This window comes from Vanessa tameamea, chromosome 7 (genome assembly GCF_037043105.1).
Source record: "Vanessa tameamea isolate UH-Manoa-2023 chromosome 7, ilVanTame1 primary haplotype, whole genome shotgun sequence".
Taxonomy (NCBI): Eukaryota; Metazoa; Arthropoda; class Insecta; order Lepidoptera; family Nymphalidae; genus Vanessa; species Vanessa tameamea.
The window spans coordinates 7,916,214-7,938,815 of NC_087315.1; the positions used below are offsets into that span (position 1 = coordinate 7,916,214).

Here is a 22,602-nt window from a genome sequence, read left to right on the forward strand (position 1 = left end):
TTCAACAGTGTTAAAAATTTGTAAAGTGTACAAATTGTGTTCCTTGCACACATGTAAAGATTTCTGACGTACACGGCCGGATTATCCATTAGGCAGTACGCAACTGCCTAAGGGCCCATAAATTGGGAAAAAGGTTTTAAAGTTCATTGTTAATGAAATTGTTGTAGCCAAATATTTCTCTTATTTGAAAAGAATTACTTTATTTATTTACTTAAAAGGGTACATTAACAGTATACATATTTTACACTTAAAAGAAAAACATTGATTTAGTAACATTCACATATTTATATCAATAAAAAATATACACAACATTCACAAATTTGTTTAATGTTTAATTTGCTACAGTGTAATCTAGTGGCGAGATACTCCGAAGTGGCGCGTATAATACCTACCCAATGAATAAATATACTATTATATATATATACCAACCTTCGTGGTGATCATTCAAACGGATTTTTTTTTTAAGAAAACCCAATAATATCCTCTTCATTTTTCTTAAGTATAAGTAAATAACTATAAAATCCAACAAATTAGTTTTAACGCTGTGTATATCGTAACTAATAATAACATATCGTAGTAATATAACAGTTCCTAGTTCCCCCTTATTTTTACCAATTAAGTATAAGGGCAGATTAGCTACACAATTATATACATAAACTAATTCTGATGGTAAATTAATCGTAGCCTGTAACGGTTCGTCAGTAATTATTCTGGCGTGCTGTTAGGATGTCTAGCTAGATAACAACCTACGTATGTTCGTATATCTATAACGAATTTGTCTCGTACCCACGTAGCCGTAGCGAACTGTATATTATCTTTGAAGCGCTTTGAACGTCTAGTTAGAAGCTCGGCACAGGATGTTGCGAGTTTCATTTCCGTAAATGTATTGTTAATCTGTAAGGAAACTATTTCTCAATGGAAAAAATACTTGTTATGTTTTATATATTATTAATGGTAGACAATATATTGGTAGGGCATACGAAAAGCAACCTCATAAAAATGTATATCTATTTATATGTTTAAAAATATTTAATTGAAATGTGTATTTGAGATTTATAAACATCTACACCGTTTGAATGATTACCACGAAGGTTGGTATATATATAACTTTATTGAAAATACTTATATTCTCTTTAAATTTACATTAAAGGTTAAGATAACAACGTCACTATTAGAAGCTTCTAACTGCTAATTTCGTGATTAATTTTTTTTCATCAATTAACAAAATGCACTATAGATTATTCAAGAACTCGACCAATAATATCAAGTCATGATGACGTAATATAATTGGTTAATCAAATACTTTATTTATTTTTACTCCTCCTTTGCTTGTTGGCTATAGTTTACTGTATCTAGCAATACAGTTAAGGTAGAATTTTAGTGGTAGTATTTCAGTATTTTAATATTGACGATTCAAAAACGCTTCGTTGTGAAGTTTACTTGAATAAAATTGATTTGATTTGATTTCATTAGTTTGAGAGTAGTATTCTGGCGACTCCGTTCTTGAATATAAATGTATTGCTTTATATTTTATCTTGATAGCAGTATTTTTTAATACAACAATTTATGGTGAAACTCTAATGTTCATTACATTGTTGATTAGCGGTAGAACGTTTGTTTATAATTAACAAAAACTCTGTAAAAGGCATCAACATAAGAAAGATATTGAAAGTGTTATTCTATATCTAATCTTAGATATGCAATCTTAAATCAATTGATTGAAGAAAATCGTTTTGTGCAGCAAAACCTATACAGATCTCACTGTTTGCACCTACACAAAAAGAAATGTAAGGGGCTTATTTAAAAAAAAAACAGATAAATCTTAACTTCTAAAGAACTCCCTTGTATACAGAAGAAGAAAAAAGAGAGAATATAATAAACGTAACCTGACCCTCCAAAAGTTAACTTGTTATAACATTGCCAAGCATATAGACAACTTGGTATTTTTTATTATCTTTTGTTTTTGCACAGGTTGATAAATTTACAACACTAACAAAATAAATACACAAAATCTTGTCTTCACGATTTTGTGTATTATTTTCTATGCCCTAAACAGTATGTATGGGCGTGGACAGCCCATTGAAGCGTAACTGTTCAACTTCCACTGCTGCGTATGACGCCCCTAAGGTCCAATTGCGCAAATTTATACCTAGTGGATGCCATTCTTCATGTTGAATTCTATGCTTTATAGATAGTTTAAGTACTCTCTGCACAAACACTTCCTCTGGGACGCAATTTAGAAAATGCAGGTTTACCCGCAGCCTACATATAACTTTCGACCTCGCCCACAGGAACCACAACGATGACAAGTAATAAATTGTGGAACCGGATCGATTGCAGGACCTGGCTTCCGCCTATTCTTATCTGAACCTCAAGACAAATTTCACTCGTATACTCTATCTATATGAGAAAAAGTATATATACGTTACCCATTTACAAACATAGTTTCACATACACGACATTAGTAAGGATAAACACTAAACAGACGAGTTTAGTCATGTCACTCGATCATATAATGCAAACCGAACATCAATCGTATCGCTTTAGTTGTTTGCGCAGCGTAAATATGAATAGATACGTATATGTTTTCGTGTGTACATACATATATAGCACTATGATAATACGTCACGTATCGATTGACCTCTACAATGCAATGTAAATCAGATTTCTGCCATAAGTAATAAAGTCAGAAGTAATTAATTCTTTCTTATCTGTTAAACGCAAACTCGCATCACATTAAACAATGAGTTTGTTTTTTTTTTGGTCGAAATGTCTCGCGTAGAATATGAACATATTTACAAATTACCTGAAAATATTACGTAAATTTAAGACCTCTTTGTATACCACATTGGTGTGTATTTCAGCCCTTAGGGTAGAATATCCAGAAACGCTTAAATGCGAATCAACTCATTTTTAATCGGTAGCCCAATAATAAAATTTCGAGCTTCTAACTTCAAAATAACGAACTTCCAGACTAACCTGTATACAAATATTGAACAACATCGCATACAATACTCTGCTCCCAATTTAAGTAGCTAAAGCACTTGTGTTATGGAAAATCAGAAGTAACGACGGTACCACATACACCCAGACCCAAGACAACATAGAAAACTAACTTACAACCTTTCATCCCCCTTTTCAACCCCTTACAGCACTTTTTCCAAATAAAAAGTAGCCTATGTCCTTTCTCAGGCTCTAGACTATTTGTGTACCAAATTTCATTTAAATCGGTCCAGTAGTTTTGACGTGAAAGCGAGACAGACAGACAAACAGACAGAGCTACTTTCGCATTTATAATATTAATATATAGTATGGAAGTATGGATTGGAGTGTCTGTTTTTAATATTAAAATAACCCATTTTTACTAAATGCATATGTATGTACACACGGTACATATACCAAAATAACATTTTTTACAATTTTTGTCTGTCTGTCTGTTTGTTCTGGAACGGTTGAACAGATTTCGATGGGACTTTCACTGGCAGATAGCGGATGTAATAAAGAGTAACTTAGGCTACTTTTATTTTAGAATTATATATAGAATAAAAATAAAATCACCCTACAATATCCAAATAACTTAAATTCAAAGAACGCGCACAAAGTCGCGGGCACAGCTAGTATAGAATAATATTTTAATTGACAATGTTCACTTGAACAAAACTGTAAGCTAAACTTAGAATATTATTTTACGTTTTACGCGTACGTATAAAATTAGTTTCGTGAATACGTTATACGGAGCCAACTAGTAATAACAATATTCAACTATTCGCCAAACCTCTGGCAGCGAAAGCGTTCAATCTGTAAGCGGTGATGGAGTATTTCTCGCCATTAACTCCGCTTTGATGTTCCTGTTCGCTTACAGTTTACAAGATAAAGTATGTCAATTATTGCTCTTTTATCGCCGGTTTTAAAGTTTCATCCAACGTGACGGTATCTGGATTCTATTAATGTTTTAACTTCAATTATTGTTTTAGTTTAATAAGAAAGCTGTAGAAATATGTCCATAACAATAGAAGAACATTATACACCTTTGAAGGAAAACTATATAACGTCAATCTGATTCAAATAATTAAAAAAATGTGGAACCATTACACTTATCTCGTAAATTACGTTTAAAGCAAATGTTAAAAAAACTAAACAAGATCGAAAATAATAACTAATTTTTTTATTTTGTTCGTCATGTCAATTTTGTTTATCCAATACATAGAAAATTGAATTGTAAATGACTAAATCATGTATATTTTTTTACTTGGTGGCAGGGTTTTTGCCCGTTTGGGTAGGTACACTCATCAGATATTCTACCGCCATGCAGCAATACTTAGTATTGTTGTGTTTCGGTTTGAAGGGTGAGTGTGCCAGTGTAACAGACACAATGAACATAACATCTTAGCTCCCAAGGTTGGTGGTGCATTGGTGTAATGTAAGGAATGGTTATTATTTCTTACAGCGTCAACGTCTATGGGCGATGGCGACCACTTCCCATCAGATGGGCCATTTGCCCGTCCGCCTGTCTATAAAAAAAATGTATATAAAATATAATCTACTTACCGAAACAGTGTTAGCTTTACGTTTTATTGCTCATGTCAAAAAACTTAATTACATAAAAATAATTTTGATTGAGAATTAGAACAGATCTGTAAATGTTGAATACATTTTATTAACTTCACGAAATAAATGTACAGCTGATAATGATTTTGGTGTAAATAAAAATATCATAAGAGAAATATAATATTATTTAGTTGTATAAATATAAATAAATTGTTGCTTTATCTGAACAGTAAATCGTGAGGGAGGTAAGTTGGCAAACTCCAGAGTTATGAGATTTTGCGTCGACGAGAAATCACAGTTTATTGGACTTGGGAAGTTTGTCGCTAACAAACAATAACAAGTATGATAAATCTCTCAAAATAATCATAAACCAGACAAATAATGGTACAAAAGTATACTGAAACGTCAAAAAATAATCACGTAATCTGTTTGTCTTATGAAGAAATACTTCAAAAAGGAATCCGACAATTCGTTTATATACATATAGAATGGACACATGTCATTTGGAAGATATATTGAAGCATATTGCTTGCAGCACTTGGCGACCGGACTCAATTCCCAACGCTACTCCAGCCAAATTGCGTCAATTGTATCGACTGACATCTCAATTTCAACAAACTTAGAGGATTCGGACTTAAGGGGGAATTACTAACACGTAACTACTAACGTGCAAAACAGTACGAAAACTTTTAACAGAGAAATATTTATTGAACAAATTATTACATTTTATAATTAGGTTTACATACATATATTGTACATTTTACATTTAGGTGTGTATTTTTATTGAATTTGTGTTTTTTGTGTTATTTTTAAAGAGGAATATATTATATGATACTGAAGAATTACACCATCTTATAAAGAGGCTCTCATAAATTGTATGTTATAAAATAATCTGTAAGTTTAATTGTTAAACATATTGAAATCTTCATATTAAGCCTTAAAGGTTCCATTAGGATAGCATTGTAAAGCACACTATTCCAAGTGTATAATATAATATTTTTAACAATTTTCAAGGAGAACCAATATATATTATAATTATGAAATCATATTTACTTATTTATAATATAATTTCTTTTTGCTATTGTGATTTAATAACATTACTTTATATTTAATTTTACTAATGTTGGTATCTATAAACTATATTCTGTGAATATAGGTTATAGAAAGTCCTCTGTAATAAAACAATTTCCTTCTATCCGAAAGCCAATACAGGAAATATAGAAGATTTCAATGTGAAAAACTTATCAACTTTTAAAACGACTTCGTTGAATTTTACAAAAGCTATGAAGACGTTGATGAAATGCCATCAAGATACTGAAACGGCGGATTGAACGAACTTCGGTAAATTTATACTGAAGTGCTATACTTTAGTATAGATTCATACTTTAAGGCATCGTAATAGATATTTTTTTTAAATTGAAATGATTTTATAGTAACGTCACACGTAATGCGTTGGAATATATCTTGAAAGGTTTTTCCAAATAAATAAGTGATACAACTAGCGTGCCAACTACACTATCATTGTACATTAATGGTACTCTGCTATGCCAGAAACCCTCAAACGAGATTGTCAACAACAACTGTAAAAAGTTCCAACTCAATCAGTTAAATTGCAAAAAATCGCATGAAACAAACAAAGAAACGTTATTTTTTAGGTTCCGTAACCAAATGGTTAAAACGGAATCCATACAATTTCGTAACCTCCCTCCTACCACCAACCCATGAGATTGATAAAAGTATCCAAAATTGTAAATATCAAAAATTGCTATAGCTCACCATATATGTTCGGAGGGACGGAAAAATAATTTAGTACAAATAATTTTATCCTCAGATAAGTATTTAAAAATGATAATGAGGTTTGAATGTATACTCTGAAATGGCCCAGTGGTTGGAATACTTGAATTCTAATAAAAGATCACGGAATCAAACTCGGACAAAGCACCTCTGAATTTTCAATTACTTAGTTTGAGTTAATAATTCATCACGTTCTTGGTGGTGACGGAAAATATTGTAAGGAAACCTGCATGGATCGGCTGAAAACCTTAACCTCGTAATGGAGGCTGTTACGTTTCAAAATACTTACATACAAATGATTTGATATATTTCTTAGAAAATGTGACAGATAACCCTAATTTGTGACGGGTACACTTTATTATGGAAATTCCTCGATAAAACATAAATGAGAAACATTTTCGCCCGATATCCGGTCCGAAAAAAATCCTTTTTATACGACTTGCTAAAACAAAATGTCCTTGAAGCCATCTTTCAGATCACAATCCATCCCAATCGCCTAATTCGATGTGTTTTCTATTTCTTACAGTGTTGCTATCCCACACATTATCCCATATATTTTATTGGACTTATCTGTTCTTATATTCTGATTTTGTATGTGTACATATTTTTTACAGTTCAATGTTTTGTAATACAATGGCAAGAATTGACTATGCTATTTTAAAAACGCCCACTACAGGATATAACAAAAACTTTAACGTTGTCCTACAAAATAATTTTTAACTCTGAGCAGATCCGAGTGGGTAAGATTCGTAGCTACCTGTACTTGTACCCGGTATTAATAGCCTAATAGGTCACAATTCATAGAAAAAACTTCTATGTTTTTATAAACTTCCATCAAATTATCATATACATATATATGTATATAGAGAAGCGAAAGTAAACAATTTAAATTTATTTAAATTTTGATTTTAAGCAAACTTCTCTTTCTTAAAGACTTTCTTATTGATGTCGGCTGCATTACCTCAAAACCAAGTGTACAAGTGTATACGTATTCGCATCACCTATCTAGTTTCCCATCCTTAAATATGACCCGAATTAATATAAAAATAGGTTTTATTAAAATATATTTTATACATAATTAATAAATAAAATATAGCAAGTTTAGCAATTAGAGAGATTTTGTAGTGTCAATAAGGTCATACACACATCCATCATTAGTATATCAGTATAGTATAATATATACTTTTTTTATTTTATGTTTAAGTTTCGGGATTAAGATTTGATAGAAATATATAAATTACTAGCTGTTACCCGCGGCTTTGCTCGCGAAAAATATGAATATATTTACAAATTAACTTAAAATATTACGTAATGTAAGACCTCTTTGCATACCACATTGGTGTGTATTTCAGCCCTTAGGGTAGAATGTCCAGAAACGCTTAAATGCGAATCAGCTTATTTTTAATCATCATCATCATCAGAAGCAGCCCATACTCGTCCACTGGACAAAGGCTTCTCCAATTGCTCGCCACTATGATCTCTCTTCGACTACTCGCATCCAGCTCCTGACAATTTGCGCAAGACGGCTGTCTTGCACAAATTGTCACTCCACCGTGCCTGAGGACGGCCTACACTACGTTTGCCGAGACGCGGTCTCCACTCTAGAACACGTTTTTCCCGGTTATCGGTTCTACGACAAATATGGCCGGCCCAGTAAGCTGAAGTGGCAGCACTTCAGCTTACTAATCCGGTGGGCTATGTCGATGACTTTGGTTCTCTGAAGGATCACCTCATTTCTGATGCGATCTCTAAGAGAAACTCCGAGCATAACCCTTTCCATATCATGCTGAGTGACTTTAAACTGGTGGACCAGCCTTGTCGTGAGTGTCCACTTTTCGGTTTCGTATGTCATGGACGCACTGGTTGAAGACTTTCGTCTGTGGGATCGACGATGTGCAGATTCGACGTAACTTCCGAAAAGCTTCCCAACCTAGCTGAATTCTTCTATTCACCTCGTCCTCAAAGTTGTTTCCACCTAATCAAAAATATGACATATTTTTGAACAACTTCGAGGACGGTGCCGTGTATCGCAATCGGTTCCGGTAGAACATATTCATTGAACATGACCTTGGTTTTATCCAAGTTCATCCGTAGGCCGATGCGCATAGAAGAATCAGCCAGCTCATTCAGTATCTGTTGTAGGTCCTGCAGCGATTCTGCCATAATGATCGATGTCGTCTGTGAATCTCAAGTGAGAGATATGGTACCGTATCCGCTCCGAAACCCGGCCTGTTCTGGGGGTTGAAATTCGCCGAATCTTCGCGCAAGACATTTCGTGATCACTCTTGAAAACAGCAATAGACGTTGCTCAGTAGGGATATGGGTCGATAGTTCCTCAGTAGGGTCTTGTCTCCCTTTTTGAAGAACAGGACGACCACACTCCTACTGCACGTCTCTGGAGTTCTCCCTTCGAGGAGGACAGAGTTAAAAAGCTTCTGGAGCTCCCACAGTACGGGTTTACCTTCTGCTTTCAATAACTCTGTAGTAACGCCATCCTCTCCAGGGGCTTTTCCATTTTTAAGCTGTTTAAGAGCAATCTCGATTTCGCCAATACTGGCAGGTCTTCGGTGAAATGCCGTATTAATGAAGCTCTAGAATCCTCATTTCGGGATCAGATCGAAATGCATGCGATGCGTATAACCGTCCGTAGAGGTCCTACTTCCGAAAAAACTGCCGGCTTGGAAGAAACGACTTCTCCACTTGCTGTGGTTAACTTCGTCAGGTGGCTCCTTCCAAGAGATTGTACGAATACCTTAGACCCCCGATTCTGCTCGATCGCTATTTCAATCGCAAGAGTATTGGAAACAGAAGATTTTAGACAACTTCCTGGACTAAAGAGTATTGTCAAACTGATACATATTGATAGCATTCTTTATTTTTTAAAGTCCAAGTAGTATCATCAGTAAACAAAACTATTTTGTTCTTGTCATCATGCAAAATACATGTATTCATAAATAGTGAAGAAAAATTTACCAAAAATGAGACCTATCGGAAACCCCATACTTTACCAGTACCCCGAGAGATGTAGTATCATATATGTACCCTCTGAATTCGCTTGCTCAATAAAGAAGGCGTTAGATATGACACAAAATCTACTTAAATCACCATATGACTCCTTCCAGCCCTAAAAATGTTTTTGTTGAGCAACCCTTGTGCAATCATATTGTTTATTGTGTAGCAACATTTTTTTTGTCTTAATATAAGTAACATTAATTTTTTTTTCAAATATTTAACTAAGAATAGTTTATAATTTGAAAACTTACATTTTTGGGAGTCAGTCTTGTGCGGAGATTTCTTGTCGCGCACCATGTTTGATGGGGGATTGTGTGGACGCGCGTGCGGGGACGGGAGCCGGCGCGGGCTAGCGCTGTACTATCGGCCACGGCGAGAGCCTCCGCTCATTGCGACTGTGTTCTCGTGATTATGCCAGATACCTAGAAAAATCGAAAAGTATGTTTATTTCAATACTTTACACACACATACACTTATATATACAAAAAATTGTCTAAGAGTGAGTATATATACATAGCAAAAAAATTGAAACGTAATTTAAAATATTAATTTAGCATTATTACAAAGTAGTTAACCGGTTTTAATAAAAGAAGCGACTTTTAATATTACTATAGTTTGATAACTTCCTAATAAAAAAAGTCATCGGGCTGTAATACGCCATAATCCTGATAGTTTTTCCTTAGCGCTATATTACTAAAATATTTTAAAATAAAATGTTCGATGAATTATTATTATAATATTAATTTTCTTTTGATTACATTACAAAAATAATTGAGTTATTATCTTAATTGCTACTTCAATTCTTTCTGACGTGTTTTTACTTTAAATTGAATTTTAATTGATTTTAAATTGAACGAATTATAATTATTATTAACATTTTACTAATTTCATTTACAGTCAAAAAATTCCCATAACTTTTGTAGTCATATGATTTAAACACCCCAAAAACATTTTTTTATAAATATTACATTGGCGGGCGGATGAGAAAATAAACCTGATAGTAAGTGGTCACCACTGCTTAGTATGTATACATTGTGGCTATAAGAAATAATAACCATACCTTACATCGCACATGCGTCACAATCCTTAGGAACTACGACGTTATGAACCTTGGACCTAGATACACTATTCCACTCACTCTTCGAACCAGAACCCAACAATAGGTATTGCTGTTTGGCGGTATAATATCTAATAAGAAAAACCTTTCTAGACGGGTTTGCACAAAGTCCTGCCACCAAGTGAAATATCTTGTGTGTAAATGAATTTGTTTAAGTACAATTTGACCGTATTATTATTACAAAATGCCTTAGTGTGCGTTAGTTAATATATATAAATAAAGATTAAAGACTGTAAAAAAATACAAATTAGATTATATTTTTTATGGACGAGTTTTAGAGTGAATAGATCTATATCACGTATACTACATAATCCTAAGAGCTGTTTACTTTAATTGATACGTAATGTCATTATTTGCTAAATCAAAAAAGGATCATGTTTTATTTAATCCCTTATGGGGTATAAGGGATTAAATATACAAGTGAGTTTACTCACGAAAAGGCAATTAAGCATGTGTATACCCATTTGCTTAATATACCTACGAAAGTAAATTGAGCTTTTACTTAAGCTTTTATACTTAAACTTGAAAACAAGCACTTAATGCGATGAGAGTGTAATAAGACTTTCACTTCGTTGATTATATTACCGACATCTTAAGAATCCTCTCGAAAACATTATATTTATGTTCCCCTTTCACTAAATAAAATATAATAATAAATTAAAATAAATTAATAATCATAATCACTTATGTAACCTTAAATCATAAAAGTTGCAGAGTTTGTCACATCGTTGAACCGGAATGTTTATTGGAGCGAGAAAATTCATTAACCTTCCGGAAAAACGATCAAAGCAATTTAGAACCCATTACGTTGATGCCGCTGTGCCGAGGGCCGACTAATCGCTGATGCTGTTGCCGAATTGAGATAAACGTACAGCGTTGCTATATCACCAGCTTATCCAAATTACAAATAAATCATGACAGTATAAACAAAACTCTTTTATCAAAATAATAAGATTTTATTTCAATTAACTTCCAACACAGAATATTTTTTAACATACATATTAAATGCAGTTCTCTAATTTTTATTGATTTCTCGGAATCTTCATCAAATAGTTCAAATGAAGTCAGTATATTATTGCTTAAAATCCTAAAGGGTTTGTAGACATTTAAAGGCAACTTGCCACGGTAGCTTGGCTTTGATCCAGGAGACAGGGATTCTGAGGATTACTTTAAAATCGATAGTCTTTGAGTTTGCATAACCCCCTGAACTTTATTCAAGTCTTGCAACAAACTTGTATTGTATTGGGTAAATTAAAAATAAAATCAAATTAATAAATAAATTATTTGTTCTTGGGACTAAAATTCTTCATAAATCTAACAGATGCATTTATTTATTTTAAATTAATCATTTTGAACCGAAAATGAATAAAAATCGTAATTTTTTATTTATGTATACTGTTTTTTTGTCAAAAATAATATGCCTACAAAGAGATTAGCTTTTAATCATTAACGTTGAACATTAGCTTCACATTTTATCCAAGAAGTCTCAACTTTTGTAACGATCATTTGATCTGAGCGCATCTACATATATTTAAAATCAGGAACTAAGCAAACTTATAACTTAAACGCTGGAAACTCTTGATATATTAAAAGTACTTTAACAAATAATGAACGAGTAAATGTACATACTTTTATATTTTGTGTGAAAACTTAATGATTGATAGTAATCATTCAGGTGAATAAAATAAAAATATATTAATTAAGCATCAAATGTTGAAAATTTAAATATTTTACTGAAGACCACTTTGACAATGCATTTCTTTGAAAGCATAGATTCATACCATACCATACTACATCTCAACCTTGACATTCGAGGGATGCTAGTCATATTGCGCGGCGTTTCAAAATGGAAATATTCTACTTGAATAATTAACACATACTATATTATTCAAGTAAACCGTGCAAGCATTTTGAGCATTGAGTCTAACATATACATTTATAACGACAAATTAGGAAAGCTAATTCCACAAATGATTATACTAGGTACTTCTAGTAGTAATCTACTAGACATTTTTTTTTTAGTATCTGTTTTATGAAAGCCCCAAAGATAAAGCCCCGGACACCCTTCCTCAGATTCCGCCCCAAAAAACAATCTAGAAACTTATTATAAGATATCTTCTTTTCCCAAAATCATTACTTGTAAATTGTTTGCAGGAGCTTTAGTGCTGAGCATCGATCATTGTTATCTTATCCAGACAGCAGCTCCAGTCAAGCCACTCTATCCAACAAATTGTGATTATTAACAGTAAACAAAGGCCTCGCGTTAAGATGAACTTTAAAGATGATAATATTTGCTATGTCTACCAGAGCATCGTTGTCTATGTTTAACATTCATACGATATGATAAAGGCTCAGACATAAATTAATGTTGTTATGTAAATGTATGTTAAAAGCTTAAGATTATTTAATTGTATAAAGTAATCAAAGTATTAAATGTTTGAATAAAATACGAAAGAATAGAATGGTAAAAGAAAAACAGTAAGTACTGAGTTACGACAATGGTACTGCCAAAACAATTAATAGTTTAGTTAGAAATAAAGCAAGACGAAACAATTCTCTCAAAATGTTTAAAGTTCTTCCAACTTCAATTTTTAACTAGAGTTTTAAACCCCTAATGTTTATGACTGCACATATATTGTTTTAATAAGGTAGACGAGACATTCATAGGCACTGAAATTAAAAGTGGCAATATTAGATGCTTTGCCAACGCGCTGCCAGCCATGAAGTTGGTATTGTTGAGACCCTTGTTTCTCTTATTCACCCATCATATTGAAACTAACTGAGCAGAACATACGAACAAAAGAACTGTACATATTCGATGAAAAATAATCGTTGCGTAGATTATGCGCACCCGAGTCTAATCTGCAATCTTTTACACAAGTTGATAAGTGAAATTTTGATTACATTACTTATCCGTTATGTACACGACTAAATGAATTCTCTATGAGGGGAATTTCGACCACGATAAGCGTCCTCGGTTCAGTGACCGTCGTTATAAGGGATAAGATGTTATTAATTAATTGTCTAGATCGCTATGACACTCAATTTAGCGATATAATTGGAGCCATTTCTCTCTTAAGCCTCAATTTCAAATAACAGCTGCTGGCTATTACATACTACATTATCGTTAAAGTGCAATGCAGACCATATTACAGGTATCAATTAAATGTATTTAATTCGGACCAACCAATAAAAGTTTTGGTTTAATTGTAAATAACATTTGTAACAATCGCAGGCACTGACAATTATTGTGTATTTAATATTTTTATAATTGTCTGTTAATACGTTATAATATATGAAAATTAATGAATTTGGAAGTTATTAGTGACACAATAGATGTTAGACCGTCTGGGTATTTTTTTTTTTTATTTTTTTTTTTATGATATAGGTAGGCGGATGAGCAAATAGGCCACCTGATGTTAAGTGGTCACCACCGCCCAAAGACAATGGCGCTATAAGAAATATAAACCATTCCTCACACCAACAATGCGCCACCAACCTTGTGAACTAAGATGTTATGTCCCTTGTGCCTGTAGTTACACTGGCTCACTCAGCCTTCAAACCGGAACATAACAATACTAGGTACTGCTGTTTAGCGGTAGAATATCTGATGAGTGGGTGGTACCTACCCAGACGGGCTAGCACAAAGTCCTACCACCAAGTAATATATATATAAATAAGTAGATACCATCCACTCATCACAAATTCTATCGTCATACAGCAATATATATTTAGTATCGCTTTGTTTCGATTTGAAGGGCGAATGTAACCTAGTGACACTATTGGCATAAGAGATATATTGTAGTTCCCAAGGTTGGTGCTTTAGTAATATAAGAATTGCTCAATGTTTCGTACTGGAACAATGTTTGTGGGCGTTGGTGACCATTTACCAACCGTTTACCAGTACGCGTGCGTATTTTTAATAAAAAAAAATTGGTTTTATCACAACAATCGCTGTTCCTACGAAAAAAAATCTATAGATTAAATAGACTTATAAATGTACCTTTGATTTTGAGACGTTAATACGATGTTTTTCAATGTAATTTATACATTATTTTTAATATACTTTTCTGTTATTTTTATGTATTCATTATTTCATAAATTATACAGTTAAAGAATTCAAATATTAAATCATATACATTTTGTTCATTTTCGCTTAGAAATCGAAATTGCGATTCAACGGGGAAATGCTGCTAGACTCCACACCACTACACAACTCCACGCGGTCATGCTTTATACAGTAATTATTTTTAATATTAATTAAACTTTTTCATGTTATGATTTAATTGTAAAATTGTAAAACCATCGAACAACTTCCTTTTTCCTCATACGTAACTCAAAATGAGATACACACCCACTAAATACTCCTACAAACACCTCGACGCTTACTTAAACAAAAGTAAAAAATAAATGCCTAGTAATAAAAGTCGAAATGACCCAGAGAGCCGAGAAAGCCCAGTGGATCACATGAACCTTATACCAAGATTGTAAGTTCCAACTTAGGCTAGATGTTATAACTCATATCATGAGGAAGCATTCGGAAACATTTTGAGGAAATCTGTATAATTTGTCGTATGAAGTGTAGTGGAAGGAACTCCAAGACTTCTCCTTTATAAAGAAGAGCTCGAAGTCCAGCTGAGGAACAGTTATTTTACTTTAATAAAATAAAATATTAAATCGTTGCTATTTTTAAAACGTAAAACTTCCGTCGCAATAAATAGCAACAAACTTCATTGAACAGCGATCGCTTTATCTATATTCACGGGAGACATTTATTGTGGCCAGCTCTTTATCAGTTTTCATGTTTCATGGGGAGGGAGAAAGGATTTATTGTAAACATAAATGTCATACATCTCGATATAATATGGATTCTTGGCAGTTGTGATGTATTAAATGTTCAAGTCTTTGTTAATGCAGATTTTTGCTTCAAATTATAATATTCTACTTAATCGATTTTTATTACTTATAAAATTTGAAATATGGCTATTTACGAATAAAAATTCACCTCGTAGTAACATTATATTATACGCAGGTAATGTACTAATTACAATTATTAAAAAGAAGTTTTCCCTTTTTATACATGACCATTATAATTAATGTATTATATTAAAAATAATGAAAATTCCTGAATAATAAAAAATCCGGTTAAAAATATCATAAGTTATTATGTATTATTATTATTATATTAAAATGTAGTAAATATTATATTAGGGACTTAAGTCAAATGGATATCTATAAAAAAACTAACCAAAAAGTATCGATTAAAGTAAAATATCATATTTATTTTCTTTATATATAAATATGTATTTAAATGTTTTATTATAAATGCAATTCTACGTGTTTCGTACATTATTATTTAAAACTGTGGTTGTTTAAAGTTTTAGCAGCATCTAAGTTTCGTCCGATAAAGATGAGATGGGTCACTAGTGCGCTTATAAAACGGCTTTATTGTGGAAAGAGGTCACTACTTTAGCTATGAAAAGGTTAAAAGAAAGGTCTTCCGGCGATGTAAGATATTTTGAACGAGGAAACCGACAGTAAACTTAAGTTGTATATATACTGCTAATATTTCAGGTGAGTAGACAACATTAGTTTACAATAGTTAATAGGATACCCTCCTCATGATCTTCCAAATGTAATTCTCCTTAATTTCGGGTAAAATAAAGGGTATATGTAATTTCGCAGGTAAAATTAATTAACTTTGGGTGTGTATTTTATACTGCAGTACTAAACGAAATGACCGCGGTCAAGGCAATGACCGCGGTCCGTAGGTCTTGGTGAATGATAAATAACATCACATCGTCCTAGTTAGTCACTTGCTTTACTTATCAGATATTTAATTGTTTATTACTGTTTTCTTTAAAAACATAAAAAAAATTACAAACTTTAAGTAAATCAAAATTACTACTGTTTGTTCTATATGGCTACATCGTACCATCTCTTGGTACATATTTGAAGACAATGCAATAATAGAAATCGATATATATGTATATATTGGCGCCACCATTGGATGCCTGTGAGCCGTCGGATGATATTGTTTGTAAGTGTGCTACACGTGCATTTAAATTGTGTCTGTGTGCGCAAAGGCCAAAATGCTTATTTGTGCCTAATAAAAAAATGAAATATCTGATAAAGCTGAATAATGTATATTAAAAAAGACAAAACAGGCATTGCATAGATCCTTTTTATACAAGTAATCAATGTCCACATTCTTGGTGGTATTTCTATAAAATATATATTAACAAAACTATTACGTTAAAATTCAAAATATTTGTTTTTCTAATGTACTCTGTTATTAATTGTAAAAAAATGCTAAATAAGTAAGAAAATTCTAATATAGTTAGTCAAATTTAATTAATGATGGCGTGTCCTGGTTTTACTCAAACCTGTTATTCTTCTCAGTTACGGACTTCTGAATTTTTTTGAATGGTAATAAATAAAATTATTATAATAGCTTCAATAACCAACAAACGGTCAAACTAAATGACGAAACAATTAATGTTCGGTCATTTTGTTCACGGAGATACGAGTGATTGTATTGAACAGGGAATGTTAGACATATTTAAGTTACATATTGGAGTGAGATTTTTAAAATATCGGTAAGTACTTCGTGTTGTATTACTCGTGCTGGATTATATACATTTTGTGACGTTTGGTTAAAATATAAAAATATTCGTTTAGTATGAGAATTAGCGTAACAATCGATACTTTTTTAGTTTGGACACATGCAATTAATTCATGTATGTTATTAAATCTGTCACGTTTTGCTGTTATGTAACAGATATGAACGATCAAGGCTTGTTCACATTGGTCTCATGTACGAATTAAAAGAAATATATTATTTATTATTTTATATTACTTCTACATCTTTTATATAATATATTACAATTACATTTTTTATTACGAACATGTATTATTAGCAAGTTATTCAATTACGTTACTAATTTTAAATAAACGAGTATTTGTCGTTATATTCACAAAATGGATTGTTTGATTTTAGGAAATATGTAAAAAACTATTTGAAAATTTCACAATCTTCAGAAGAAGAAAAATCCAAAAGACGAAAGCTATGGCGAGAATTAAAACAAAATAAGTCAAACCAGGTACAAATGAAGAATAATAAAGAAAATCGTCGAGTGTATAAAAAGAAATACTATAGAACTAAATGTTCTGAAAAGCTTTTATGCTGTTCAACTCCAAATTTCTCAAATATTATGAGTCTGTTTAAATGAATATGTAACTGTGGTATGATTGATTTTCAGTGCAATTGAAATAACATATGACCGATTATTAGCTTTTTTATTTACCTACTAACTCATTGGATATAAATTTAACATTAGGTCAAGCAGTGAGTGTTCAACCGAGGTCTGATATCAGACCACTGATATAAATTTGAAAATTTTAATTTTATTTATTTAGGGTTGCTATTTAGAATTGCCCTAATATTTCCTTTCTGATAAGTTTCTGTTACAAAAAAAATATTTTCCTATCTGTTTCAAATCCGTAACTTGAATATGACCCATATATATTTTAATCCATTTATTCATTTAATTATGTTTATTTTAAAAATATGAAATAAAACAAAAAAATATTTTTTCTTTATTTATGGACTGTAAGTCGGTTCATATACTTTTTGTTATTAATTCTTTGGACTTTGTTTTTTATGATCACCATAGCATGTACTGTAAAGGTAATAATTTAGTTAATTTAATGTAGTTTATATATTAAATTTACATAATACAGAGTTATCGTGCACACTCTCTTTGGCAACACTTCATACACGGGCTCGAAAGATAAGAATTTATTTTCTCTTCCATATGCTGGATATTCCAGTTTGATTTATATTCACAACAAGAATAATATTATATTCATATAAGCTTAGATTATTTATATTACTAGGAGTGTCGGAAAACAAACAAAAGGAATGAAACAAACGAGCTAACTTTATTATCTTAGTGCGCGTGATAGCTAAGCCTGACACTCGCCCAACGCCACACTTACGTACATCGCACTTAGTGGCCAACAGTTGGCCGCTTTTTTTTTTCGATACGTTCTCAGCTTTAGACAGTCTATCTAGTCATATAAATAAAATCAAAACCTATAAGTATAGAGCTAATATTAAGTTCTATTTAAAATATTTAGTAGTTTCTATGGACTGTAATGATATTTTAAATTATTTATTTTTATCAATTGTAAATTGGTTTTTTAATAGACATAAACACTTATTGTAGCAGACGTAGTCTTCATCATATAAACGACGCTTAGTATAATACATCATATTTTAAGCCGCACAGCAAATGTTCGTGTAACGGGGTACTCTGCCAAGGGCCTCAGTCATTTTAGTAACAGATACAAACGATATTTGTCCTACACTCTGTCCTTGAGCCAAAATTTAAATCATCTATATTTAGGTAGAATATGAAACGCATATCCATCCTAAGCGGGCGTTTTAGTAGCTTGCATAAATAATGTTTTTTTTTATTATTTTGTAAAATCTTGTGATTTTTTTTAACCTATTTATAAAAGTGTTGGAAAACGATGACGTCTTGGCCGAATTATATTATAATTATAGCTTTAATAGATGCTTTGTGCACCAGAAAAGACTATACAAACTGGACTTAAAAGCCCAGGATCCAGCTATTCACTAGACCACCAGTATTATTTAAACGCTAGAATTAAAATTTAAAAACATATACTTTATTCATGTAGGCGTTTTTGAATTTGTTACAATCACAACTTAACAAGGTTAATTTTTATTTAAAGAGTACATAATAAATAGGTACATTACTTTACAATTATGACAATAATATTAAAATATCCACGAAAATATTGTAACGACATATATCAGACATATATAATAACAGTCTCTTTTATTTAAAATAAGATAACATAATAAACGGGATACCACGATTTATTTATCATAGAGTCATATCCGTCGTTTGTATAGTTTTATGGTGCACATGTCATATCCGCATTGGAAAGTGTGTGTGCCTTTGTATATACACACATCACACACATTCACATTCACGCGTAATAAACGAGTTTTCTGCGTTATACGAATTATTTTTTCATTTAATCAAATTGCATATGATCTGGAAATACCTAAAACAATATAGTCATTAGTATAAACCGGGCTTCCTGCAGCACTATATTTCAATTACATCAGACATTTGTAATAGGTTTCATGTATATTTAATTTTAACGTTTGAGTTTGCTATTTCAAAATTAAATAATAACCATTAGTATAATATATATATGATAATATATAAATGATATATAAATGATAATGATATTATATTATAAATGATAATTCTTATATATATTTATATTTACATATATATTTTAAATTGTCGCAGAATAGATCCTGACCCCTTGGGCTATTGTCGTCCCCAATCCTAACACAAGTGATAAGCTTAAAAGGAGGGGTAAATAAGAATATTAGTAATTCCTTAATTAATTGGGAGCATTGCTACTACTCTGTAAAAAATATATATATATAAATATTGGACAACATCACTTACATTACTTTGATCCCAATGTAAGTAGCTAAAGCACTTGTGTTATGGAAAATCGGAAGTAACGACGGTACCACAAACACCCAGACCAAAGACAACATAGAAAACTAATGTATTTTTTCTCCATCGGCTCGGCCGGGAATCGAAGCCGGGACCTCGGAGTGGCGTACCCATGAAAACCGGTGTACACACTGCTCGACCACGGAGGTCTTCATGTATGTATAATGTCTATAGATTGACTTTTATTTGAAATATTTTGTAACTAGTTCAGCTCTAGACGAAAATTAATTCGAATATACACTATCATATAATTTAATACGAGTGAGTGCTACTTTGATTAACATTTTACAAAATTGATTAATTTTATATTGATGACAATAAATCTAAAAATAACTTGGTGGTAGGGCTTTATGCAATTCTGTCTGGGAAGTACCACTCACTCATCAGATATTTTACCGCCAAACAGCAGTACCCAGTATTGTTTTGTTTCGATTTGAAGGTTGAGTGAACCTGTGTAACTACAGACACATGTGACATAACATCTTAGTTCCCAAGGTTGGTGGCGCATTGGCTATGTAAGGAATAGTTAATATAACATGACCACTTAACATCAGGTGGCCCATTTGCTCGTACACCAATCTATAGCATAAAAAAAATATCGCTGGTGATGAACAAAATAACGCCTGCCACGTTGAAATCATAATCATTTACCAAAAAAAATCAATCTTCATAATCACGAAATATCAAAAAGCTAGTAGCTAGTTTTTAGAATTAAAAATAATGATTCATAAAATACAATGAGAACCTCAGTAAACATCCCTCGTTACAATTTAAAATTGTTACTGCAATTACCTATACTCCGACCGGTTTCCAAATTAAACGAAAGCTGTCCGGGCTATTTATAATCGTGAAGCACGAATGTCCCTTCGAGATGTTTTTAACGATGTAATAACTTACAGTTATCTCACAATCCATACCAGTCCATACTAATATTATAAATGCGAAAGTAACTCTGTCTGTCTGTCTGTCTCGCTTTCACGTCAAAACTACTGCACCGATTTAAATGAAATTTGGTACACAAATAGTCTAGAGCCTGAGAAAGGACATAGGCTACTTTTTATTTGGAAAAAGTGCTGTAAGGGGTTGAAAAGGGAGATGAAAGGTTGTAAGTTGTTGAAAGTATTCTCATTTTTAGGACTAGAAGCATAAAACTTATATTTTAGTCTGTATACTTATAAACTAACATATCATGACACCCGAATTTTGGAAATTCTACCCCTAAAGGGGTGAAATAGGTGTTGGTCGTTTGTATGGAAGTCCGTAATTTTTTAAGTTAGAAACATGAAACTTTATTTTTGTGACAATGATTAAAAATGAGTAGATACGTATTTAAGCTGATTATTGATATTTTAGAATATTGATATTTTACGCCTAAGGAGGGAAAATGAGGGTGACATTTCGTATATAAGATAGTCTGGGAGACCGTCATTTATGAAGTTAGAAGCTAGAAATTTAATTTTTGGGATACCGATTAAAAATGAGTTGATACGCATTTAAACGTTTCTGGATATTTTACGCCTAAGGGGAGAAATAGGGGTTGACATTTCGTATACAGGTTAGTCCGGAAGTCCGTCATTTTTAAAGTTAGAAGCATGAAATTTTATTATTTGGCTACCGATTAAAAATGAGTTGATTCGCATTTAAGCGTTTCTGGATATTATACCCTAAGGGCTGAAATACACACCAATGTGGTATACAAAGAGGTCTTAAATTTACGTAATATTTTAAGTAAATTTGTAAATATATTCATATTCTACGCGAGCAAAGCCGCGGGTAACAGCTAGTTTGTAAATATATTCATATTCTACGCGAGCGAAGCCGCGGGTAACAGCTAGTATATTTATAAAAATATTTTCTATTTTAACAAACAAAATATTCAATATTTGATTATTTAAATAGATTCAGTTACAATAATTGAATAAACACGACGGTAAAGAACTTAACACCATGTTTAAGACTGCAAAGTAATAAATCCACTCTGGGCTAATGTTCATATAACTTTAGTTGTGCCAAGTAATATACATAAATGTTACATTAATAAATAAGGCGTATTACTCAATACTAAAGCTATAAAAATATATTTTATAAAAAGTTTAGTTCAAAAATATATATTTACGATTAAGAAATAATTAGTGAGTCATGTTTACCAAAAAAATTATTATCACCGGAACTTAACTAACGTGTAAAATTTTGTAGGATTTTTTTTATGAAATTGCAAAATTGCGGACCGAGAAATGGGCCCCCTGAGGATAAGTAGTCCAACGCATAGACAACACTTGGCGCCGTTAGAAATTTTAATCATTCCTTCCATCACCAATGCACCACCTTGGAAACTAAGTTATTATATTCCTTGTGCCTGTGTTTGTTTATAATCTATATCGCGTGCACAGCGGATAAGAAACAATTGTAAGGAAACCTACACGTGGCATGTCACGTGTGTAAGTTTGTGTTTTGTTTTTTATTTTTATATCATAGGTTGGCGGACGAGCCATAGACAAAGGCGCTGGAAAGAAAGATGGCGTAAGAAATATTAATAAGCCACCAACCGTGGGAACT

The 22,602-nt window shown here is 32.1% G+C and overlaps 2 protein-coding genes across 4 annotated transcripts in view; one reads left to right on the top strand and one right to left on the bottom strand.

Moving 5' to 3' along the window:
- Positions 1–1,562, top strand: part of LOC113401338 (probable E3 ubiquitin-protein ligase HERC4) — a 333,429-nt gene extending 331,867 nt beyond the window's left edge. For all 3 annotated transcript variants that reach the window (XM_064215326.1, XM_026641194.2, XM_026641195.2), the window contains exon 22: positions 1,546–1,562. The gene's annotated coding sequence lies outside the window, so the exon portion shown is untranslated. The remainder of the gene's footprint in view (positions 1–1,545) is intronic.
- Positions 1–22,602, bottom strand: part of LOC113401356 (uncharacterized) — a 155,800-nt gene that overhangs the window by 122,423 nt on the left and 10,775 nt on the right. The window contains exon 2 of the mRNA XM_026641238.2: positions 9,606–9,776. Coding sequence (XP_026497023.1) covers positions 9,606–9,651 — 46 coding nt within the window. The 5' untranslated portion in view covers positions 9,652–9,776. The remainder of the gene's footprint in view (positions 1–9,605; positions 9,777–22,602) is intronic.